The sequence below is a fragment of the Somniosus microcephalus genome, chromosome 29, assembly GCF_052327205.1.
Source record: "Somniosus microcephalus isolate GS21.2 chromosome 29, FLI_Smic_1.0, whole genome shotgun sequence".
NCBI lineage: Eukaryota > Metazoa > Chordata > Chondrichthyes > Squaliformes > Somniosidae > Somniosus > Somniosus microcephalus.
This window is the reverse complement of record NC_141015.1, coordinates 29,789,380-29,815,862: the sequence shown is the minus strand read 5'-3', so window position 1 is coordinate 29,815,862 and position 26,483 is coordinate 29,789,380. Positions and strand designations below refer to the sequence as shown.

The 26,483-nt window shown below is 45.9% G+C and overlaps 1 protein-coding gene across 16 annotated transcripts in view; it reads left to right on the top strand.

Moving 5' to 3' along the window:
* The window catches only part of kcnma1a (potassium large conductance calcium-activated channel, subfamily M, alpha member 1a), a 1,094,159-nt gene that overhangs the window by 764,321 nt on the left and 303,355 nt on the right, over positions 1-26,483 (top strand). For all 16 annotated transcript variants that reach the window (XM_085970505.1, XM_085970490.1, XM_085970491.1 and 13 more), the window contains 2 exons: positions 10,143-10,218; positions 13,132-13,302. In XM_085970505.1, the coding sequence (XP_085826631.1) occupies positions 10,143-10,218; positions 13,132-13,302 (247 nt within the window). The remainder of the gene's footprint in view (positions 1-10,142; positions 10,219-13,131; positions 13,303-26,483) is intronic.

Genomic DNA, 26,483 nt, shown 5'->3' with positions numbered 1-26,483 from the left:
TCCTGCAGACCAGTGATGTTGTGGACCTGGGCTTTCTATTTGACTTGACACCACATGGCAGGATGAGCAAGATTCTAAAGCTAGAGCAGAGCTTAAGGTCAGCAGACAGGAAGAGAGTGTTCTACAGCGATGTGTCTAATACATTGTTTGGCCAGCTCTCTAATAACACACTTTAATGAGAGTTGGCTCTGTAGGCTAGCATGAAGTCTCAACGACACTGGCGTGCAGGTTGGAGATAGAGCATTGCAGCCCCTATTTGGTGCCCAGCATTTGCATCTAGTGAGGTTCCACATGAGTATTGGAGCCTCACAATTTCTGTACGATAAAACTGTTTGATTTGCAGGACTTTCGTCATCAGACCATTTGCATTAAATGAAAATTTGTATAGCTCAGAACCACAATTTTTTCATTCAATGTGACAAAACATCACCATGTACAACCCCCAGATCCCCAAACAACACATCATGCGTGGCGCAATCTCCTAAGGCCGCCTCTCTGTGTAGATAGGATGCAGCAACCTAACCGTAATTGTTCACACTCCGGTCCTTGAATCTCGCATCATCCAGAGACAATTGCTGAGATTAGTTTTGATCTTGGTGCTTCTTGTTGTTCCACCATTGTCTGGGGTTTACACTGTGCGCTGGGCCGTAACCATACAATTTCATGTTCATTTATGCTGAGTAATACAGCGACGCCTACTCCGCATACAAATGAGGTTATACAGTGATGAGGGTCCTGGTGCAAACTTACACAGCCCCAGCGTTCCGCTGTTCTGGGTGAGGGGGAGCATTGGCCAGAGATACTATCTGACGTAAGAAAACTACTAGGCACTTGGTCAGAGTATTAAACAAGGCTTTAATCGACTGTTTCACAACATGGAGGTCTAGTTATCCTTCACTAGTTCCTGTTTACAAAATGTCCCTGAGCAAGCTGGGCCCGTGCCCGAGTATTTATACTCTCCCTGGACAGCGCCACCAGCAGGCCGCCCAGTATATTTCATAAGTCATTTCTACATGAATGGCACGATTTATGACACTATCCGTTCGTTTATTCCCATTCTCCACTCCTATTTCATTTCTGTATCTTTTCATCCGTTCCCAAGCACCGCTGGGAAAGGAGCCACTTTTTCCAAGGGCTAAGTGCCATTAAATAATTCCAGCCCCATGGATTGTCCAGAGAAATGGATGGATTAGTTAGCTTGGAAATGGATGTTCTGAAGCACGGCGACTGCCTCTTGGTGCAGCTGACATTGTTACGCATTCCCTTGCAGGCCAGAAATGCAAGATTCATCTTCTTTAACAGAAGCCTTGTCTCCTGCGGGTACAATGCGGAGAGACGTATTCTGGCCATTTATCTCACGTATTTAATGAGAACAGAAGGTGTTGGAAGTAGAAGCAAGTTTATCAGCATGCAAGTTCTGAGGAAGGATCTTTCCTTTTGTCTTCACAGCAGCTGACAGACATGCCGTATTCTTCTGATGTTTCCTGTTTCAATGGGGGCGATTTTGCCAGCCCTGGGGAGGCGGGTATGGAGGCGGGACTGCCTGGAAAATGGCAGAAACTGGGAAGCGGGTACCGAACCCGCCTCTGTGCCATCTTCCTAGCGCTGGGACCCGTCTCCTCGAGGGGGGAAGGGGATTAAAGCCACTTAACTGCCTGTTAACAGGTAGTTAACAGGCAGTTAAGAGGATTATCCCCATTTTCCAACACAAGTGTGGGCTTCCCAACGTCGGGAAACCCCGCCAGGGTCAGCGAGGTGAGCAGTGGGTCAGCTGGGGTGAGAGGGGTCGAAAAGTGTGCTGTGGAGGTGAGTGATGGGTGCAAGTGTGGAGAGTTAAGTATGTGAGGTGAGTGAAAAGTCTTAGAAAAAGTTTCCTTACCTTTGTTTCTTCCTGCAGGCTTCAATCGTTGGGGATCCGGAGGCTCCGGCATCTCCACGGCAGAGATGACAGAATGGCTGCTGCATTCTCCGATGCAACAACCATCTGATTTCTGCTCAGGAAATAGGTTTGGTGAGTCTTGAGTACAAGAACTCACCAAACAACAGGGAATGTCAGTGTTTGACAGCTTCTCAACGCTGTCAAACAATGAGAATTCATCTGTCAAAAATTTTTGACAGATGAAACGTCATGCGCTGACGTTCTCTGTCACCGGCTTTCCCTTAATAGGCCTGCTAAACCCGCTGGGTGGGCTTAAAAAGGTCAATCAAGGGAAAATAGCGTGGGTTGGCCTGACATCAATGGAGGCGGGATTAAAACCCGACAAGCAGCAGTCCCGCCTCCAGCGCGCCCCCATTGGCAAAACACCCGCTAGATCTCAGATATTTCATTTGACCAGACATACAATCCAGCACGATAAACTGCTTATAACATACATAAAACAAATACCCACCAACACTGACATAAAGACACGTTACATTCAGCTAATGTTTCAGTGTGTATCCGTCTTTGCAGAAAGCCCAGCCAAGAATTCTTTTACTATTTTCACGTTCATGTAGTTGAGGGATGTCCGTGTTGGGGAATGGAACGCTTTATCATTTTTGCCGCCCAGTGTCAGCATCAAGCAGTCCCACTTCAGACAGAGACTCAAGCTCCCGCTACTCTGTCTCAACCTTGGAGAAGAGCCCCCATCGCACCAATTTCACCTTTTCCCATTTCCTGCCGCGAGTTCTGGAAGCAAAAAATAAGGGCTGATTCATTGCACCATCCAATCCTGACTTACGGACTTTTCAGCACACTGGACTGTCACTGCCACACTCGCTTCCAACTGAAGGCATTCCCTGTTACTATTTAGAAGCATATTTACAACAAATTTCAGAAAAGTATTTTCAAATTAATAACCATTATGGGGATCATTTTAACCTCCAAAAACGGGTGGGTTCGGGTCAGGCGGGAAGTTAAAAAGTTAAAAATCTGAAACAGGAACCCAACTCGCCTCAAACCCGCCCACTTCCAGTCTTAACAGAGGCGAGACAAGGGGTGGGCGATCTACTCCGCGGAGGCGGGTCAATTGTCAAAACATTTTAAGGAGGCTGCCTGCCTTCATTTGAACAAGATTTCTATTTTTAATCCATGTTGGCCGGGTTTCTCGGGCCTCAGGAAAGCCAGCAGCTGAAAGGAAGCGAGAAGGACTGGATCCATAAGGCGAGTGCCTTTAGAGCACTGCTTGTGAGCCAGGAGGAGCAGGAGTGTTTCCTCCAGGCCCAACAAAGCTAACCTGTAAACCCATCTCTCCCCCCACCACCCCCCCCCATGATCTTCCCCAACATCCCCCCCCCCCCCCATCACCGGGCCCCCCAATCTCCGACTCTCCCCCGACCCCCTCATCTCTGCCCTCGATCTCCAACGCCACTCCGATCTCCCTCCGACCGCCCCCCCCCCCCCACGGTCTTCCCCAACATCACCACCCCCCCATCACCGGGCCCCCCCGATCTCCGACTCTCCCCCGACCCCCTCATCTCTGCCCTCGATCTCCAACGCCACTCCGATCTCCCTCCGACCACCCCCCCCCCCCACGGTCTTCCCCAACATCCCCCCCCCCATCACTGGGCCCCCCGATCTCCGACTCTCCCCCGACTCCCTCATCTCTGCCCTCGATCTCCAATGCCACTCCGATCTCCCTCTGACCCCCCCCCCCCGCCCCACGGTCTTCCCCAACATCCCCCCCCCCATCACCGGGCCCACCGATCTCTGACTCTCCCCCAACCCCCTCATCTCTGCCCTCGATCTCCAACGCCACTCCGATCTCCCTCTGACCCCCCCCCCTCCACGGTCTTCCCCAACATCCCCCCCCCCCCCCATCACCGGCCCCCCCAATCTCCGACTCTCCCCCGACTCTCTCATCTCTGCGCTCGATCTCCAACGCCACTCCGATCTCCCTCCGACCACCACCCCCCTACACCCCCGATCTTTGACCCCCGCGATCACCCCCAATCCTCCCAACCACGCTGAACCCACCCCCACCCCCACCCCCGGTGATCTCTACCCCCAAAACCAGCAAACCTACCTACTCCTGGGCTTCAGCTCCTTTTGGAGCATTCCCCACCCGACAGAGAGCCAAGCCTGTCAATTAGGCTGTATTCCAGGCAGGAAATCTGTTAAGAACTGTTAAGAAAAACATGCATATTAAAACAAAAGGACCAAATTATGGGTGCAATAAATTGAAATGGTGCTTGAGCGAGTGACCCAACCATTTGTGATTAATGGTGTGCAGTGTCTGCACTGTCCAATTATTTCTTTGGCAGCTTGGTTTAGGAGGCCGTTGGACACCATTTTCTAGAATGTCTGTGGCGATTGGCTGATGGGAATTAGAAGTAATGCATTAAAATAATAAAAGTAACGTGTGCAGAGCTCCTTATTCACAGCTCCATTCCCAGTTTGGAGTCTGGTATAGTTGTTTATTCAGGGGAAGCAGGTACCCTTTCCAGTTGCACTGAGGTCTTTAGGCCTAATCTTCTCTGACTCCCGGACCTCTGGTGCTGATGTTTTTTGTCCTAGGACTGAATTTATTTTTTTAATTATAAGAAATAGGAGCAGGAATAGACCATTCGGCCCCTTGAGCCTGCTCCGCCATTCAATAAGATCATGGCTGATCTTCTACCGCAACTCCACCTTCCCGCACTATCCCCATATCTCTTAGTATCCAAAATCTATTGATCTCTGTCTTGAATGTACTCAACGACTGAGCCTCCACAACCCTCTGGACAGTTAGACTGTGTGCCTGACACATTTATGTACGCGTGACGGAGTTAAAGTTTTCTTCAACCTACTCAAGATAGCCTCTGTGGAGGATTGAGGATACAAGCTATGATTTAATTAAGCACGTTGATAAAGAATCTCTCAGTGCTCTCATTCAGCTCTAATCACCCTTCAGACGGGGCTTTTTAATTGACTGGCAGTAACGATCTGTCCAAACCCAGTCAGAGAGCGCACCTTGTCCAAATCTTTGGAGAAATTTGTTTGCCCAGTTAGCCATTTTCTCCGAAGTTAATGAGTAGGTTTTTAAGCATGTCAATATGGTACAGTAGATTTAGTATGAGGGAATAAATCACGGGACGATAGCATCGCATTCATGTCATATACATTGTTAAGAGTGAGGGAGACTGCATAATAGCCACCGCGTCCTACTCATGATGGATTATTGTATTTATTCACAATAAACTTAAAATGCCACCAGCGTGAATAATCTTCAGCCTGGTGGCAGCTGTGTGGTGCGACATTACAAACATTGCTGGTAATTGTACACATTCTGTTTCCTAAATAGGATTGGTGCAATGTGCTTTAACATTTGCAAGCTTTGCACATAATATTTTGAAGTGTTATGTATGATGGAAATACCTTAATGAAAACACTGCCAGTACTAAGCAAGCGATTCCTTCATCCCTTCAAGCAATTCAGTGGACTATGTTGGGAGGAAGTAGTGGCCAATAACTTTCATGTTACTATACTGCAGAATGGGTTGTAGCAAGAGTTTACATTGCAGATAAGATAACAAGAAAAAACTGCAACATAAAGGGTTTTAAAATAGTCTCTTTTTCTCCTGTCTGAATAACATTTTAGTGCAGGGCAGGGCAGGGGATTTTTTGGGCCAGTTTGAGACCCTGTTTAGAATCCAAGCTATGCACAGATGTTGAGGAGCTTGAACATGCTGCTGATTAATCCTGGGGTTGTGTTTAGTTGCTCTGATTGAAAGTGGAAAAGACTCTAATACATTTCAACACACTTTCCCGACAGCAAGAATCAACATGAAGAATCACTGTGCATCTAGTGTGCTCTGCAATTAAAAATTTGTTCTTAATATCTAGTTTGATTGATGTATGTTATATTTAACCTGGCGAAGATTTAACCTACATAACCTCGGTACTGCATTTAATATTTAGAATTGTAATGTATTAACAATAGTTTATATATATATAATATATAATAAATGCTGCACTGTTAGTTATGGCATGGATAAAGCATTTGTAGTGTACAGTACTGTGCATTCATCCTTTCCCACTTTCACAGTATGATTGGGTTCTGATCACATAACATCTTCAAGTATTTTCTTTATTCTACTGCTGAGTAGAAGCCTACAGATTCAGCGACGTTTCTGAACTCTCAGGATTGTAAATGCTGATAATTTGACTGGCTGAAAGCTTCTGCAATCCTGAAAGGGATTTAAATGGTGAAGGTGAGCTGTAATGATGGCTCAGTAACAACTCTTTGTTAAAAGGGGCTTCCAAATGGTTGCCGCACCTGCCCTTTCTAAATGCACCATCCCTGCTGTGGTAATCTCCTCTCTGCTGACTTCGTGGGTTGTTTTCTTATGAATAATTATTGGAGATAAATGACAAGTATTTGCTGGTAAATGCTTAACATTGTGTAAGGTAAATGGTACATCAGTAGCTGTTGCTGAAAAAGTTAAACAAGATCTGTTTGGCCGCAATTTTGCAGACCTCGTGGATCCGCGGCAGGCGATGTCAGTAGCGGGTCTCGACCCCGCTGCTGTCTCCGTCTGTAAAATGAATTTCCCCTGATTGGGCGTTTGCTGGCCAATTAGAGGAAGCGGGTCTGGTGACGTCATTTGATGACGTGTCATCAGCCAGTTTCCTTAAAGAGACCATGGCCAACTTTATTTTGACAGTTGTGCTGTCAGTGTTCTACAGCATTGAATTGCTGCAAACACTGTCAAGCACTGCACAAAGGTGCAGGGCTGCACCCAGGCTCTCCCATATGCTTATGGAGGGAGTCACAGCACGCAGGGAGGTCCTCTTCCCTTCCCATGGGCGGAAGAGACCTCCCCAGGAGATCACCACAGCCTGGTTACACATTGCACAGGAGGGTACAAGCAGGGATGTCGTCAGGAGGACCTGGGTGCAGTGCCACAAACCTTTCAATGATCTCAGTAGATCACGAAATGTTAGTACAAAGCCACACTCAACCTCATCCTGCTGTGCCACTCATCACATCCCCATCACCCTGCCTTTCCTACCCTATTCCTGCACATCCTTACTCACACCAACTTACCTTGCACCTCCACCCATCCCTCTCTATCTACATTATCACTTCCCCATCTCACTAGCCACCCCTCACACTCACCCTCATCCTAGTGCAATCATACCAACTAACAACACACAAGGATAGGCATTTGGATATTTTATGCAATGTTCATGTATAGTTTCTGTTAATGTGCTGTCAAACATTGAAACCTTTATTTTCAACACTTTGAGTTCTTGGACAGAATTGTGTGCACCTTTGGAAGTGGCTTAGTGAGTTGCAGTGAATGGTGAGACATAACAGTACCGCCCGTAATGATGATGAGTGTGAAAGGAATGGTTTGGGCATTGTAGGGATGCTTTATGGTGTTGGTGTGGGGTGGTGCCAACCTGGCACATCATGTGGCAGCCAGGATGTACAGCATCAAGTGAAGTAAATCTGACCATGGTGAGGCAATGCTTGGCCTCCCGGGCAGCAATGTGGTCAAGTGCTGATGCCCTGTGTCCTGTGCAGCATCAGTTGATTACGGAGAAGGTGGTTGTTGTTGTTGGTGCTGCTGGTGTGCCTGGTGCTGCTGGTGTTGGGGCTGATTGTGGTGGGATTCTGAGGACCAAGGTGAGAGAGTATAAAGGGTACCGATGCTGATGGAATACATGGCAAGTGAAGTTGAGATGACAGAAGCAATCTGTCAATGGTAAGAGAGGTAATGAGGTCAGACTGGATGGAGACTTGTGTAAAGTCTTGCAGCATGGTGAATCTGTTGTGGAAATGCAGTGAGGAAGAGCTTGTGGCTGAGGGAAGATATCTCTGTAAGGTGGGAGCTTTTACTGTATATTTGAAGCTGTTAACTCCACAGCTGATTCAGTGGCCACTGAACTCCCGCCTCAGCTTGACAGACATGATCCACGACCAGCATGGACAAGCTGTCAAATGCAGAAGAAGAGTTGAAATTAATTCTTAAGTGGCTCTAAGCAAGCCACTAATTACCTGAATTGGGTCCCCTGTCACTGCGTGTCGGGCCTGCTCAGCGCTGACAGACCCGACATCGGGGAAAGGCGCATGGTGGCAGGTTCACAGCGGGATCCCAACCCGCTGGGGGAAAAAAACACTTTCCCACCCGACCCACCACCGATTGCGCCTGCTGACACCCCACAAAATCCAGCCCTTTGAGTCCATGTCCTGAGGAACACATGGGGAGATGGAGTGGGGTTAGAGGGTGGGGTAACTGGAGCAGAACATGCAGATGTAATTCAATCCCCATGTTACAGTTATAGATTCTGTCTTGACCCATAATATATTCAAATTCTTATGTCTGTGCACACTCCTGCCTGCAGATCATACTTCCTGTTGGCATGTTTTTGTTTTGTAGACAGGAAGCTATTCCAGATGGATATATAAATATATATGTATGGATGTGTGTACTTATGTATGCTTTACATAGTATTTACAGCACAGAAAAAGGCCATTCGGCCCAACAGGTCCATGCCGGGAATGTACATAAGAACATAAGAAATAGGAGCAGGAATAGACCACTTGGCCCCTCGAGCCTGCTCCGCCATTCAATAAGATCGTGGCTGATCTTGGGCTCCACCCGCTCCCCATAACCCTTCACTCCCTTATCTTGCAAAAAATTGTCTATCTCCACCTTAAATGTATTTAATGACCCAGGGTATATGTATGTATCTATGTATGTATGTATGTATGTGTGTTTATGTATGTATATGTGCATGTGTTTATGTATGTATATGTGCATGTGTATGTATGTATATGTATGTTTATGTGTGTGTGTTTACGTATGTGTGTGTATGGCTCTAGTTTTCTTCACCCACCTCCCCAACCCACTAATCCCGCACATTACTTCAGTTCACTAGATAAGAATAAGGTGGAAACAATCCCTTAAAGGGGCATGTTTTCGATGAATGAATACTTTGAAATCTATTTTTGATTTGTTGACAAACACATGCCACTAACTCTATAAATGCTATTGAAAAGAGTCGTCATGTTACTAACATGTAATTGTAAGGAAAATGGTGCTCCATTATCCTGGCACCGCTTCTTCCCAAAACAAAAGTAAGTTTGCTAAACACCCCTTCATGAAGACATTCGGCCTTTAATGTCCTGGTAGCATGAGCGGTGATGCACTACTCGCCATTTGAGAAGGCGGGTGGGGGAGGGAGTTAGACAACTTGCTCTCTGACCTTTACTGACACAGCTCTGCCTGATCCCCGAGAGTGGGAGTGAGTACCACTAAGATAGTACTGTAATTCACCTTGAAATTGCTGCAATAGTGCAGCACGTCTGCCCATGTCTGAAAGAGAAAAGATAGGCTAATGTTTCGGACGGTGCGTCTTCATCAGGACCGGTATGGACAGACAGGAAAGCCCCAAAATAGACTGAACAAAGCAGCGGGATGAGTGCAGATGTGTTAACAACTATTACAAGAGGCATCAAATCTAAAATGGTCAGAGAAAGGTGTGCAGTCGACTGACCTGCTATGTATTTCCTGTACTTTCTGTTTTTGTTTTGTAGTGTCAGCTGTGGCTCAGTGGGCAGCACCCTCGTCTCTGAGTCAGAAGGCTGTGGGTTCAAGTCCCACTCCAGAGACTTGAGCACAAAATCTAGGCCGACACTCCAGTGCAGTGCTGAGGGAGTGCTGCACTGTCGGAGGTGCCGTCTTTTGGATGAGACATTAAACCGAGGCCCCGTCTGCCCTCTCAGGTGAACGTAAAAGATCCTGTGGCACTATTTCGAAGAAGAGCAGGGGAGTTATCCCTGGTGTCCTGGCCAATATTTATCCCTCATTCAACATCACTAAAACAGATTATCAGGTCATTATCACATTGCTGTTTGTGGGAGCTTGCTGTGCGCAAATTGTCTGATGTGTTTCCCACATTACAACAGCGACTACACTTCAAAAGTACTTCATTGGCTGTAAAGCGCTTTGGGATGTCCTGAGGTCATGAAAGGCGCTATAGAAATGCAAGTCTTTCTTTCTTTTAGATTTATTAATTTCCAATAACTCACAGTTTGCCTCCTGAAATCAATACATTTCAGACTTTCCGGTGGCTACCTGTGTGACCAGTCACCACGGAAACGCGTGCACACTTACCTTTCTATCTTTTCTCAAACAGTACCGCTCAGTATTTATTTTTCTCTCTTGGAACAGCAATTCCATCAAGTTGGTGAATCTACTATCTATATTTATAAGCACATGGCTAACGGGAGCTGGCTTCATACATTTGGTAAGTACTTGACGCAGTTCACTGTTAAAAATCATTTGTACCAACATCTTCTCTAAGCAGGTGAATTGTCCCTAAATGTTAATATGCTAATGTCTTTTGTGCTTGAATTGTCATATTGCACAAGATTAGGTTCTCTCTGAAGTCCAGTATTACAATACACACCAAGTAACTAACTCTCAACCTGCATTGTGTTGACAAGGTGAAGGACAGATTGTCGCTTGGGACATGGGCACTGACGTAAGAAAACTACGAGGCACTTGGTCTGAGTATTAAACAAAGCTTTAATCAACTGTTTTTCAACATGGAGATCTAGTTGTGTCCTTCACTAGTTCCTGTTAAAGAATGTCCTGAGCAAGCTGGGCCCATGCCCGAGTATTTATACTCTCCCTGGACAGCGCCACCAGCAGGCCGCCCAGTATCATTTCATAAGTCACTTCCACATGAAAGACAAGATTCATGTCAGGCACCTTTCTCGGTGTTTAACGTTAGGATACCTCAATTAAAATGGGCAGTCCAGAGGTTTGACCAAACAATATAAATCAACTGCAAATTATTCCGCAGTAAACCGGCACTGCTGAGATCTTATTGAGAATGATGGCTACCCACAACTGCTTAGAAAGCAGCAATTTTATTGTCGGGTTCTGGTAATATCACAAACGGTTTCCAACCATCTTGTGATAACCATGTTGAAATCGCTATCTAGATTCCGTTTTGTTCATTTTGTGGGGGCAAGGTGGATTGATTGGATATGGGGGGCATTATTTTTGCTAGTGTCAGGGTGGGTATAACTGATGCATGGTGACATCCACATTGAAGCATTAATGGCAATGATGTCGCCACCATATGTGTATAATCAAAGTATCAGTAAGAACAGGAAAAGGCCATTCACCCCAGGGAGCCTGCTCCCCTATTTTTGTTAGTCGTGACAGCTGCACCACTTTAACCTAATTTTCTTAAATACCCTCACTTCCAAGTAAGCATCCATCTCCCTTTAAAACACCTCAGGTGATTTTGACACGGTGGCTTTCTGGGACAGTGTCTCACATTTCACAACCCTTTGTGTTAAGAAGCTTTTCCTAGATGTCCTTTTAACCGGTCCAGCTCAAACTATCACCTGCAAGTTCCCCTCCAAGTCACACACCATCCTGAGTTGGAAGTATATCACCGTTCCTTCATCGTCGCGGGGGTCAAAATCCTGGAACTCCCTCCCTAACAGCACTGTGGGAGCACCTTCACCACACGGACTGCAGCAGTTCAAGAAGACGGCTCACCGCCACCTTCTCAAGGGCAATTAAGGATGGGCAATAAATGCTGGCCTTGCCAACGATGCCCACACAAATAAAAAAAAGGTAGAATCCTTGCTGGGCTGCCTCGATGGCAATTCCTTCCTAAAACTGAACACAATATTCCAAATGAGGCCGGACCAGTGCTCTATATAATGTAGTATTTCTTCCTTGCTTTTATCCAACATGCCATGAGCCGTTTAGATCACTTGTTGCACCTGTAAGCCAGGTACAGATAATTGACTTATGTATCGGGATCACTCAATGCCCTCGTTCTTCGACCCTCCCCCGGCGCTCTCCCATTTAAGTTGTACTCTCACCCGACATTCTTATATCCACAGTTCAGTACATCACATGATGTTGCAGCAAACGGGATCTGTCGATGTCCTTTTGCAGTCTACGCCTCAACACATTAACAGCCGCTGTTATTCATTTAATAGGACGCTGCGTTGTGGAGAAAGTGTTTGGATAACCTTGTTTCATTTGTAAACAAACCGCATAGCACAGTGACATAAATCGTGTTGAAGTACATTAACACATCCATTACGGGTGCTGTCATCATGAAAATGATGTACATCTCTCCTGCCTCTTTAACAGATTGTATTTGCACTAATAACACCGGCCAATTTAATAAGAAAGTAAATAAAGGAAATTCTACCTGACATCAGAACATCTGGCGCCATAAATACTAATGTTGGAGAGTTGAAAATAGGGTTCGGTACAAATCATTACTGTCCAATTGTGAATGATACTGAAAATGGTTTTGCGTTCTCCCTTGTTTCTCCCCTGTCTGATTTACCTCGTGTTTGTATTTCGTTTTTTTTTTAACTCTACCTCCAACTTTCTTCCTTTTCTCCCAAAGATGGTGATTCATGTCAGTCCTCCAGTACTTCACGCAGTTGGCAATTGCTAATCTGTTGGCAGGCTATTCAAGTGCAGGGACTGCTGCAGCCACGACGCTTTTAATGGAGGCGGATTGGGGGGGGCGGGCGACTCACCTGAGGCGGGTCAGTTATTTAAAATATGTGTTTGTGTGCAAGAGAGAGGGAGAGAAAACAGCGGCAAAGACAAGATTGGCTTCGGCTGTGGTGTCTTCTAAAGTCGATTAGCCTGCCAGCATCTGCTATCTAGACTAGCACCTGTAAAATGACCAGCTGGGAGATGCACCAAAGCAGATGTGGAGGCACCTCCCAGAATGGAACCAATGACCTCAGGAGCAATGGGGAGATAATTGGTGAGAGGAAGTCAAGGATTCTTTCAGGCTTATTGGCCTCTGCTCCCTCCCCTGGTCCAGCACTTGTGTGTGTGTGTTAGCAGATCTTAGGCACATGCTGAAAGCTGCAACTTGAATAGAGTGTAGTCTTTACAAAACATGGTTCCGGAGCTCAGAATGTTCCAGGAACAGGAAATAAACAAGTGAAGAAATGATCTGTTGTGTTTGCATAGCTTTAAACCAAGTAAATCACGCTCGTAACAGCCACTGTGTCTGTGCGGTGTAAGTATGCGAGTGTTGGCACTAGGTGGTGCTGCGGCTATATGACTACTCACTCACTGCTCAGTGTCTGTCGAGCTCCTATCAACCTCGGATTTTTAACTTTTGCCTTTATTTTTTTTTTATTGATGTTCATAGGTGGAGAACTCAGGGGATCCTTGGGAAAATTTCCAAAATTCCCAACCACTGACTTATTGGGAATGTGTCTACTTACTTATGGTCACAATGTCCACAGTTGGTTACGGAGACGTTTATGCGAGGACAACCCTTGGACGGCTTTTTATGGTCTTCTTCATCCTCGGGGGTTTGGTAAAATGTCACTTCTTTTTATTGCTGATTAATCGCTGCAGTCTGGGATCTCTCAAATCTGCTTCAAAAGGAAAAGTAAAGGCCGAGTGAGACACACATTCCCAAATATTAATTTTGGTCCCATCTTCCCTCATCTTTTGTTAAAAGTACAAGTGCTTAAAAATGCTGCATTTCCCACCTAGATGTTCAAATGATTTGGAGAAATTATAAACCCGTGTCACACGCATTTCTTTAAGAAGCTTTTTTTTTTGCCCCGTTGTGTGTTGACGTCTTTGCCCAGAATCACGTATGATAATGTCCAAAATCTCACACTGGACGTACCACGTCCCAGAAGATGTGCTCGGTGTTGGGGCATGTTCCCCTATAGGGTCACCTACACAGTTTGCAGAGCGATAGACCTGTTGACAGGTGCCTGGGCCTGATGGAAGGGTCATTTAATTACAGATCAATCCAGTCATTGTTTATTGAACAGCCAAAGGATCCATTACACAGCCCGACCCAGCTCCTCAGTCTCCGCCATGCACATAAACAATCAGGTGTGCTTTTCACGTACTTGCCCATTGTGCGGCAAGTCGCAGAGCATTTGATAATGTGTCCTTTTAAGATTCTGCTGCAAACCAGTACTTGATGTTCAACAAAGATGCAAATACCCTGACTACAAAAGAAAAGTAGGTGTTCACAAACTATAGAAATTCCTATTATTTAATAGCTTTTTATTAAAAAAAAAAATCTATTGTGAGTACATTTTAGAGGAACCGCAAGGACACAACTGAGGTCAGTTTAGAAAGGTTTGGGAACACCAGAAAGAAACCTCCGCGTTCGCCCTGAAAGCCAGAAGATTATCACGGAGCTGACACCGATTGTGTGTCGGGCAACTGGTGACTTTAGAGGGTTGGCACGGACCAGTGTGCCTGAGCTCAGTTGCTTATCCGGAGGTTTTTTCCAAACGTAGGAGGAGCTGGGCATTGACAGCAGCTGATCAGCTCTTTCCCAGCTTTTGCAATGGGTGGGGGGGGCGGACGGTGAGGATCTACAGGAAACCGCTTGTATATGGGGATATAAACGGAGATTTGTCCCAGTCCATTGGGAAAAGATTTACTTATTAAACAGGCAGCACGTTAGATTCAAACTACTTCCTCCATTCAAATGTTTCCCTTTTAATTTACAACACTTGAGCTGCAAAACCCCAGTGAAATTCTGGGCTTATTTTTTGGTGCTGCATTTCTCCACCTGTTTAAATAACTCTGCATAGCCTAATCAGAAATGGGATGAATAAATATCTAAAGGGCAAGTTTAATTCAAGATGCTTGTTAAGAGGAAATCACTATCGATAGAAAAACACAATAGATGTACATATGGATTTTCAGAAGGCATTTGATAAGGTGCCACTTAAGAGACTCTTCATAAAATTAAAGCACATGGTATTAAAGGGAATGAAGCCACATAGACGGGGAGATAGCTGAGGGTCAGAAAGCATAAAGTAGGGCTAAATGGATAGGTTTTGGATTGGCGTGCTATGGGTAGTGATATGTCTTAGGGGCCTTTTTTTTTACCATTTAACTAAATGATTTGGCCATAGACAGAGGAGGAATGATATTGAAGTTTGCTAATGATATCAAATTGGGCAAACTGTGAGAGGAACACTGGAGATTACAGGATGACATAGGTCAGCAGACGGGGAAGATCGACGATGCAGTTCAGTGTAATGAGAAAGTACGTGCGGTTTGGAGGAAAGAACAATGAATGGAAATAGACCCTAAATTCTAAGATTCGAAACTGAGTGGAGGGTCAGTGAGATTTGAATGAAGATGCATATAGATCTTTAAAGACAGTATGGTGGGTTAAAAAAAAATGTCTGGGGCATTTCCATTTTTCACAACAAACATTCTTGTGAGATTTCGGAGTGAGTTGCCAGTTTATTCCAAGTTATGGGCAGTATTGTGCTTAAGGTCTATGCCCCTTCGGAATTGGATTGAGTCAACTTTATGTAACTACTGTTAATATTTATAGTTAAAAGAAAGAAAGACTTGCATTTATATAGCGCCTTTCACGACCTCAGGATGTCCCAAAGCGCTTCACAGCCAATGAGATACTTTTGAAGCATAGTCACTGTTGTAATGATGGGACACTGCAGCTCCGTCAAACATTAAACACCAGCATGCAGAAGTGTCGGCACGGATTGATACGAGAAGTCACTTGCAAACTTTGGTTTATTCTCTCTAAATTTCTTGAATTTTGAATTTTGGAAGAAGGTGTTGACCATTTTACTCCAGTGCATCCATCCGATTCCCACCATGTAGATAGAAAGAACCGAATCCAGCCCTGCAAATGGAGATTAGGAAAGAAAGGGAGGCTTTTGGCAGAACTGCACACAGTTCTAAAAAGGACTAAAAACAGTGGAAGCCCTAGAGGAGTATAGAAAGTGCAGGGGGGTACTTAAAAAATAAATTAGGAGAGCGAAGAGGGGGCATGAAAAAACACTGGCGGGCAAAATAAAGGAAAATCCCAAGGTGTTTTATAAGTATATTAAGGGCAAGAGGATAACCAGGGAAAGAGTAGGGCCCATTAAGAAACATAGAAACATAGAAGATAGGAGCAGGAGTAGGCCATTCGGCTCCTCGAGCCTGCTCCGCCATTTAATGAGATCATGGCTGATCATCCAAATTCAGTACCCTGTCCCTGCTTTCTCTCCATATCCCTTGATCCCTTTAGCCTTAAGAAATATATCTAACTCCTTCTTGAATATATTTAATGAAATGGCCTCAACTGCCTTTTGTGGTAGAGAATTCCACAGGTTCACCACTCTCTGGGTGAAGAAATTCCTCCTCATTAGGGACCAAAGTGGCATCTGTGTGTAGAACCGAAAGAGGTGGGTGAGGTTTTAAATGAATATTTTGCATCTGTGTTCACTATGGAGAAGGACAATGTAGGCATAGAAATCAGGCAGGGGGATTGTGATATACTTGAACAAATTAGCATTGAGAGAGAGAGGAGGTACTAGCGGTTTTAGCGGGCTTAAAAGTGGATAAATCCCCAGGCCCAGACGAGATGTATCCCAGGCTGCTGTGTGAGGCAAGGTAGGAGAAAGCAGGGGCTCTGACTCAAATTTTCAGAACCTCCCTGGCCACAGGGGAGGTGCCAGAGGACTGGACGACAGCTAACATAGCACAGTACCATTATTCAAGAAGGGTAGTAGGGATAAACCAGGGAATTACAGGCCAGTGAGCCTAACATCAGTGGTAGGGAAATTATTGGAAAAAACTCTGAGGGACAGAATTAGTCTCCACTTAGAGAGGCAAGGATTAATCAAGAACAGTCAGCATAGCTTTGTCAGGGGGAGATCATGTCTAACCAATTTGATTGAATTTTTCGAGGGGTTGACTAGGTGTTGTGGATGAGGATAGTGCAGTTGATGTAGTCTACATGGACTTCAGTAAGGCTTTTGACAAAGTCCCGCATGGGAGACTGGTCAAGAAGGTAAGAGCCCATGGGATCCAGGGCAATTTGGCACATTGGATCCAAAATTGGCTTAGTGGCAGGAGGCAGAGGGCGATGGTCGAAGGTTGTTTTTGTGACTGGAAGCCTGTGTCCAGTGGTGTACCGCAGGGATCACTGCTGGGTCCTTTGCTGTTTGTAGTGTACATTAATGATTTAGATATGAATGTAGGAGGTATGATCAGTAAGTTCGCAGATGACACAAAAATTGGTGGAGTGGTAAACAGTGAGGAGGGAAGTCTCAGGCTGCAGGACGATATAGGCGGGTTGGTCAGATGGGCAGAAAAGTGGCAAATGGAATTTAACCCTGAAAAGTGTGAGGTGATGAATTATGGGAGGACTAATAAGGCAAGGGAATACACAATGAATGGTAGGATCCTAGGAAGGACAGAGGATCAGAGGGACCTTGGTGTGCATGTACATAGGTCCCTGAAGGCAGCAGGACAGGTAGATAAGGTGGTTAAAAAGGCAAATGGGATACTTGCCTTCATTAGCCGAGGCACAGAATATAAGAGCAGGGAGGTTATGATGGAGCTGTACAAAACGCTAGTTAGGCCACAGCTGGAATACTGTGTGCAGTTCTGGTCGCCACACTATAGGATGTGATTGCATTGGAGAGGGTGCAGAGGAGATTCACCAGGATGTTACCTGGGCTGGAGCGCTTCAGCTATGAAGAGAGACTGGACAGGCTGGGGTTGTTTTCCTTAGAGCAGAGAAGGCTGAGGGGGGACCTGATTGAGGTGTACAAAATTATGAGGGGCATAGATAGGGTTGATAGAAAGGAATTTTTCCCCTTAGTAGAGGGGTCAATAACCAGGGGGCATAGTGTCAAGATAAGGGGCAGGAGGTTTAGAGGGGATTTGAGGAAAAACTTTTTCACCCAGAGGGTGGTTGAAATCTGGAACTCACTGCCTGAAAGGGTGGTAGAGGCAGGAACCCTCACAACATTCAAGAAGCATTTAGATGAGCACTTGAAATGCCATAGCATACAAGGCTACGGACCAAGTGCTGGAAAATGGGATTAGAATAGACGGGGCTTGATGGCCGGCGTGGACACGATGGGCCGAAGGGCCTCGTTCTGTGCTGTGTAACTCTATGACACTATAAATACAACAACAACAACTTGTATTTATATAGCACCTTTAAATAGTAAAACATCACAAGGCACTTTACAGGAGTATTTTAAGAAAACAAATTTGACACCGATCCACATAAGGATAAATTAGGGCAGGTGACCAAAAGCTTGGTCAAAGAGGTTGGTTTTAAGGAGCATCTTAAAGGAGGAAAGAGAGGTAGCAAGGCGGAGAGGTTTAGGCAGGGAATTCCAGAGCTTAGGGCCCAGGCAGCAGAAGGCACGGGCACCAAAGGTTGAGCGATTATAATCAGGGATGCTCAAGAGTGCAGAATTAGAGGAGTGTAGATATCTTGGGGGGTTGTGGGGCTGAAGGAGATTACAGAGATAAGGAGGATCGAGGCCATGGAGGGATTTGAAAACAAGGATGATAATTTTGAAATCAAGGCGCTGCTTAACCGGGAGCCAATGTAGGTCAGCGAGCACAGGGGTGATGTGCGACCGGGACTTGGTGCGGGTTAGGACACGGGCAGCCGAGTTTTGGATGACCTCAAGTTTACGTAGGGTGGAATGTGGGAGGCCAGCCAGGAGTGCGTTGGAATAGTCAAGTCTAGAGGTAACAAAGGCATGGATGAGGGTTTCATCCTCGGTTCCGAGGGACTGCCTAAGAAGAAGAGAAGGATGAGGGTTTCATAGAAACATAGAAACATAGAAGATAGGAGCAGGAGTAGGCCATTCGGCCCCTCGAGCCTGCTCCGCCATTCAATGAGATCATGGCCGATTATCCAAATTCAGTACCCTGTCCCTGCTTTCTCCCCATATCCCTTGATCCCTTTAGCCTTAAGAAATATATCTAACTCCTTCTTGAATATATTTAATGAATTGGCCTCAACTGCCTTCTGTGGTAGAGAATTCCACAGGTTCACCACTCTCTGGGTGAAGAAATTCCTCCTCATCTCAGTCCTAAATGGCTTACCCCTTATCCTTAGACTGTGACCCCTGGTTCTGGATATCCTTAGACTGTGACCCCTGGTTCTGGATATCCTTAGACTGTGACCCCTGATTCTGGATATCTTTAGACTGTGACCCCTGGTTCTGGATATCCTTAGACTGTGACCCCTGATTCTGGATATCCTTAGACTGTGACCCCTGATTCTGGATATCCTTAGACTGTGACCCCTGATTCTGGATATCCTTAGACTGTGACCCCTGTTTCTGGATATCCTTAGACTATGAACCCTGATTCTGGATATCTTTAGACTGTGAACCCTGATTCTGGGTATCTTTGGACTGTGAACCCTGATTCTGGATATCCTTAGACTGTGAACCCTGGTTCTGGATATCCTTAGACTGTGAACCCTGATTCTGGATATCCTTAGACTGTGAACCCTGGTTCTGGATATCCTTAGACTGTGACCCCTGATTCTGGATATCCTTAGACTGTGACCCCTGATTCTGGATATCTTTAGACTGTGACCCCTGATTCTGGATATCCTTAGACTGTGACCCCTGATTCGGGATATTTTTAGACTGTGACCCCTGATTCTGGATATCTTTAGACTGTGAACCCTGGTTCTGGATATCCTTAGACTGTGACCCCTGGTTCTGGATATCTGGATAACCCCTGGTTCAGCAGCGGCTAGTCCTGAAACAAAATAGTCCTGAAAACAAAACATTCTCAGCACATCGACATTTATCCGGTGATATCTTGGAAAGAGCCTGAAACATCCCCAATATCACTTTTACAGAGCAAATAATCAGGGAGTAGGTTTTATTTTTCTGGATTCACCATTGGCATTCTCTCCCAGTGTCTGGTGGTCTGTATTTCCCATTGGCAGCACCATTATGCTTTGGGGCTGATGTTGTGATCCCAGTACAGTGGCGGTATGTGGGATCTCCACACGTCGGGTGCTTCACGTGCCCACTGCGTTCTTAGCTGACCTTGCATCAGAATGTGAGGTCGGCAAACCTCCATCATCTCGCGGTGCTCCCAGCGCGAGGCACGTGATGGGTTGGGAGTGCACTGGGGTCAAGGGCAGGTTATATCTAGTGGCAGCAGCTCTTAAAGGACTGCTGCTCACCCAGAACTGCTGTGCCGCTAGAAGGAGACATGGCCGGGGCAAGTCGATACATAAGAAAATGCAGCTTTGGAGGTCCTGCAGGTCGTTTTGGACCAGCGAAGCAGTGGTGCCAGATCAACCTGGATTACGTTTACTGAAAGGGTCAAAGCTGCCTAAGCTCTGACCAGATCCTGGGACCAGGTGAGGAAGAATTTTGAAAGCAAGTGTGCTTCCACTTAGCCGAATTTTCTAATCTTGCCCCACACTGCATCTTAACAGTACTTTACTGTAAGCTTGGTGGAGTATCAGAGAGGGAGAATGAAGCAACGCTCTGGGAACCCTTCACCTGCATTCCAAACGCACAGGCGAGCCCATGTTTTAGCAGGGCACCTTGTATTGCTGGCGTGTCAATGCTTTTGCCCCGAGTCCCGCAAGCGATAAATATCAAGCACGTTGCCAACACCAGGTACATGTATGGTGAATGTTCAAGGATTCACATGAGCTGGCTGCCGGGATGACACACGCCTTCTCTCTGATTCCTCATTCCGACCTATGTCTCTTTTCTATTTACCTGCAGGAGAAGGCCGCCTGTAACAGCAGCTGCTTCTTCTTCTTCTTAGGCAGTCCCTCGGAACCGAGGATGACTTGCTTCCACATTAAAAATGAGTTCGCAGGTGACTGATGAGTCCAATGCGGGACCTACAGTCTCTGTCACAGGTGGGGCAGATGGTGGTTGAAGGGGCGGGTGGGTGGGGTGCTTGGGTTGACGTGCAACAGCAGCACAGATGCATCCGCTCTGAGGTGTTCATTTAGTGAATGGTAGGAGGGAGCGCTTCATAAATAATTGCGCACAAGTGAGGAGAAACATGTGAAATGGTAATGGAGGAGGTGCAAGCTGCTGGCCAGAGAGCGAGCTTGAAGCCCAAGAATTCAAACCTCACAGGGCCTGCCAATAAATGCTGTTGGATGGCTCACTATCATAATTCAGGCAGCTATTTGATTGTGCCAGAATGTCTGCTAAGTTTGGGAACATCTATGGAAGTGTCTACAACACACATCTGTGCTGTATGACTGTCTGGCCGAGCTGCAGAAACCTGTGGAGATCTTTACTATTCCAGAGCCTTCTTCAAAATAATCCCCCTTGGTTGAGGTCCTAAGCTCAGATGTAGTTTCTAGGAAGCTCTGTGGAATTAAACACGCCTGCATCATATACTGTCATGATGAATAAAATTTGGGTTAACTGGTGTTCTAATGTATCATGAGAGTTCATTTGGGATGGGCTAGATTAAGGTTATTTGTGGAGAAATGCAATGTTGTTCATGGGCCTTGATGTAAGGTTCAGGGCAATGGTTGGAAGCCTGTTTTTTGGCTGGGTATTGCAACATGTACAGAGGATTGTTGCACAGTGGCACAGGCACGTAACTAGAGCTGTAGCCTTTTCCAGCCTTTCTTAAGACTCTTGCTGACTGGTTCTTTCTGCAAATGTCTATTCAATCGCTGTTAGGATATCCATCTGCCACTGGTTGTTGCTGGGTCCCTTCTTTAACCTTTTCCATGGCAATGCCACTTTGTAGAAGAGAGTTGTGCAAGGGGCAGGCAGAACACAGTAACCTTGGACAGCTTGTCCAGGCTGTACTGCAAGATTCCCCCCACCCCGATTGCTTTTAACGTCCTGATGATCTGCTCTACCAAAATCTCGATAGCTGTGCATATCACCTCTCATCAGGCCACATTCCAAGGGTATCTCAATGGGATCACTGGCCATGGCTGCAATGGCTAGCCTGGGCCTCCCAGTAGTTATCCATTCATTGGCTCTTGACATAATGGTGGCAACGTGGAATGTTGTAAAATAAAGGAGTCATGGCCGATACTAGAGGAGCGCGCCTTATGATGCATTCTTCTGTTCTTATGATCACAGACCAGCTACACGGGCATGGAGCAGAGCCCCTTTCTGTTCAAAAAGGAATGGCATTGGAAGCAGAGGACCAGGTGGTCATGCGTATGCCATCAAGAATATCTTGCACTACGGGGAATCCAGCCAGATGGTGGAAGTGCAGGGCTCTTTCTTGTTGGCTGGTTTCCATGGAGAAATTACTGAAATCTGTGGCCTGACCAAACAATGTACCTGTTACTTGCAGGATGCATTTACACACTGCTGGTTGTGAGATTTGACAAGTATCTCCTGCTGTTGATTGGAAAGATCCAGGGAGGTAAAACTGGGAGGCAGCCGGTATTTTCACAGCCACTGAGAACTGCCCCTCTCTTCAAAGTGGCTTCAATGTCTGGTTGCAGGAGACGACAAACTTCTGTCACCGCCTCTCTGGTGATTCTTCGTCTCCACCTGCGGATCCTCTCATATATTCAGGCCTTGCATATCACCTTGACCTTAATACTCAGGTGGCAGCACAAGAATGGGCCTGTCTTCAGCAGCTGCGGTGTAAAACACACCTGCCCTGCATGCTTCCTCCTCATCTCCAGAACCTGCAGACAGATGAGGATGCCCAGCGGCATACCTTTTGGGCAAAAAAGCAAAAAAAGACCGAGAGCTGAAATCAAAAACAGAAAATGCTGGAAGCACTCAGCAGGTCAACCGGCACCTGTGGAGCGAGAAACAGAGTTAGCACTTCAGGCCGATGAACTTTCATCCGAACCTTTAGGTCCTACTTAGGCCCTGGCTAAATTCCCTTGGCAAACACCCGCACAAGGGTGAGGGAGCGCAGCTTTCAGAAGATCCGAATAACTTCAGCAGTGAAAGCAAAAAGAACAGCAAAGTGGAGGAAATCACTGGAACAGCGTAGAGCTACTTGCTGCAGTTACCAAGCAGGGTGCCCTTTTAAACAGACGACCCAACATAGCTGAAGGGGCCTACCAATTCATTAAGTATATTCAAGAAGGAGTTAGATATATTTTTTAAGGCGAAAGGGATCAAGGGCTATGGGGAGAAAGCAGGGACAGGGTACCGAATTTGGATGATCAGCCATGATCTCATTAAATGGCGGAACAGGCTCGAGGGGCCGAATGGCCTCCTCCTGCTCCTATCTTCTAAGTTTACCAACCAGCAGCCATTTAATAAGGGGGCCGAGCAATTGCAATGCTGTTACGGCCTTGAGAGCACATTATTGGGCAATTGGCTAATTTAAATTAAATTTGGGGCTTCCTTAGCTCAGTACATGCCAGATGCACAGGGCCCTCCGAGTCACAAATGCTTTCTGCCTGCACGAGAAGGCACAGCAGGGCCTTGATGCCCAATAATGCGGATCACCCACATCCAATACGCAGCTGCACTGCCAGCACCAGCCGTCGCACAATCGACCCCCGTAAGAATCATTACAAGTGTCCTGATGCTGATTATATTTCCACTGTTTTGACCGAAGAAGGGGCCTTTATTTTTACCTATTCCTTGGCAGGTTTGCAAACAGCTTCTGGACAACGTAGAGGCAAAAACAGTGGGGGTTCATTGAATTGTGTTGTGTGACTGAGGAAGCTTAGAACCATTAATGTTTGCACCCCACTGTCCTTGCCATATGTTGATTCGGCAGAAAGCAGCCAGAGCGATTCATCCCCTGGGTGCTTTTAATGTTTAAACTATATGTTATCAGACATTTTCTCCTATGTCGTGCTCTTGCAATGGAATTCTGTGATGGTCTTTTAAGCTTTACGGCAAGCAGAGACTCAAAACTGGAGAACTACCTAATCTGTCGCGTTCTAAAAATGATTAATAAATTAGCAATGTAATTTTAAAAGTGGAACAAGAGATGCTCCACTTTATAAACCGTAGTGTCGTTTTGAAATTGTACTACGGTTTCCGAATTGGAAAATGACAGACGGCAGGCAGTGGCTCTGTTAACACAACGAAAGCCACACTTGTGTATCTAAATATGAAATAAAACATCACAGCAATTCCAAACGTTGGGTTTAAGTATTGAGGGATCAGGGAAAACGAGCTAATCATGAAGGGGAGGGGGGGGGGGGAAATGACACGTTCGCTCATTAGCAAGTGAGTTCAAAGGCGACTCTACCCTCGAGACTTTAAGCAAAAATGTTACTTTATAAAATTGACTGTGGAACAGCGAGCCGCTCGGCCTATTCTGTGCAGCTGCACCGTAAAGCAGGCCAGTATGTTGAAAGACTGTATTTTATTCAGCAGCAGGGGATGCCATTAATTCTTTCTCCTGCAGTTTTTGCTGAGTGGCTGTATTACAGTTTAAGCATGCAAGCTGCCCACTATTGCGATCAGTCAGCACAGCCGAGAAGCAGGCTTCCCAACTGGCGGCCTGAACATTGTTTTTAATATTTTATCTCTTCATTTCAATCCGCTGTTTAAAATATATATATATTTTTTCTTCTGGCCAGCGTCAGGGAAAGTTCTCTAGCCACAGAGAGCACGCGGTCATTTATTTCAGGACCCGCCTAAGAGTAATTGGCCTCCAGTTAACTTCAAGGTGTCTCTATACGGCAATCAGACCATGCAGCCTTAAAGGGGCAACACGGCACCAGCTGAGCAGCAGAATAATATGCTGTTTAGCGCTCCTGTCATTACCAAATAGCATCCGAACATACAAAATTGCCGGGCAGGGTAAGACCAGCTAGTCCACCTAGCCTGCCATGGTGGTCGGAGCATCGTGACTGAACACTTCTTAGAATCATAGAAGGGTTACAGCACGGAAGCAGGCCATTCGGCCCGTCGAGCCCGTGACGGCTCTCTGCTTCAGCTCGTTCCACTCCCCCGCCCTTTCCCCGTAGCCCTGCAAATTTCTTTCCTTCAGATACTTATCCAACTCCCTTTTGAAAGCCATGATTGAGTCTGCGTCCACCACCCTTTCAGGCAGTGCATTCCAGATCTTAACCATTTGCTGCGTAAAAAAGTTTTTTCTTACGTTGCCTTTGGTTCTTTTGCCAATCACCTTAAATCTGTGTCCTCTGGTTCTCGACCCTTCTACCAATGGGAACAGTTTCTCTCTATCTACTCTGTCCAGACCCCTCATGATTTTGAACGCCTCTATCAAATCTCCTCTCAATCTTCTCTGCTCCAAGGAGAACAACCCCAGCTTCTCCAGTCTATCAACGTAACTGAAGTCCCTCATTCCTGGAATCATTCTCGTAAATCTTTCCTGCACCCTCTCTAAGGCCTTCACATCCTTCCTAAAGTGCGGTGCCCAGAATTGGACACAATACTCCAGTTGAGGCCGAACCAGTGTTTTATACAGGTTCATCATAATTTCCACACTTTTGGACTCTATACCGCTATTTATGAAGCCCAGGATCCTGTAAGCCTTTTTAACTGCTTTCTCAACCTGCCCTGCCACCTTCAACGATTTGTGCACATAAAACCCCCAGGTCTCTTTGTTCGTGCACCCCCTTTAGGATTGTACCCTTTAGTTTATATGTCCTCTCCTCATTCTTTCTACCAAAATGTATCACTTCACACTTTTCTGCATTAAATTTCATCTGCCACATGTCCGCCCATTTCACCAACCTGTCTAGGTCTTCCTGATCTTACCTCCCACCCACCCCCCACAGCCATGTAATCCCCTGGAAGAGGCAAAACAAAAACCAGAGAAAAATTATCAAGGGCCAATAAGGGAAAAGATACCCTGGAAAACTCCTCTCCAAACCCCTGAGGTGATCAGAAACAGTCCAGGTTTATCCTCTGACAACCGTGAGCAACGCCATGGGAGATCCACTTGTTTATTTTTAAATTTAAAAAATGTTGGCCCCAGAAACCTCTCTACTGCTTGACGTAAGAAAACTACTAGGCACTTGGTCTAAGCGTTAAAAAAAGCTTTAATCAACTGTTTTACAACATGGAGGTCTAGTTGTGTCCTTCACTAGTTCCTGTTAAGAATGTCCTGCGCAAGCTGGGCCCGTGCCCGAGTATTTATACTCTCCCTGGACAGCGCCGCCTGCAGGCCGCTCAATATTATTTCATAAGTCTTTCTTTAATGAATAACTGATTCATGTCACTACTATTGCCCCCAGTAATGTATTATTGGTGTAATTGTTTTTTTTTTAAATAACGCTGATGAAACTGCTCCCCCTTCTTCCCTAAGTAAAACTCCCTGCCTCTGGAAATCTTACCTATGCCTTAGGTTACCCACCCCATTCTCTCTCAGGCAGACTGTGTAGACAGTCAGTTTTCAGTCCCTCTTCTGTGCTTACCATCATTCGTGCAGACACAAGTCTGGGGGGACAGACTACCCAGGAGATCCCAGAAAGCCAATTCTGTCCATTTTTATGCAATATTCTATCAATGGATCCTAGCCCTCTCTAACCTTGGATTGATTACACAATCGCTGATTAAACAATCACACATACATTACCCAGCCGCCCACACGGTTTCGTCACAGTTTCTGACCTATAAGATTTGGGATTGCTATTGCTTGTAATATTAAGCTGGATCTCTACACGGCCCATCAGTAAAAGGCTCAGCAGAGATGACTGAGGATTTTATTGGAGAGCCAATTATGAACATTTACAACTTGGGTATAAAAAAAAACACGGTGAATTTTAATGGTCATTAAGATGGGTGAATATCAGTGCTGGCAATGGAACGT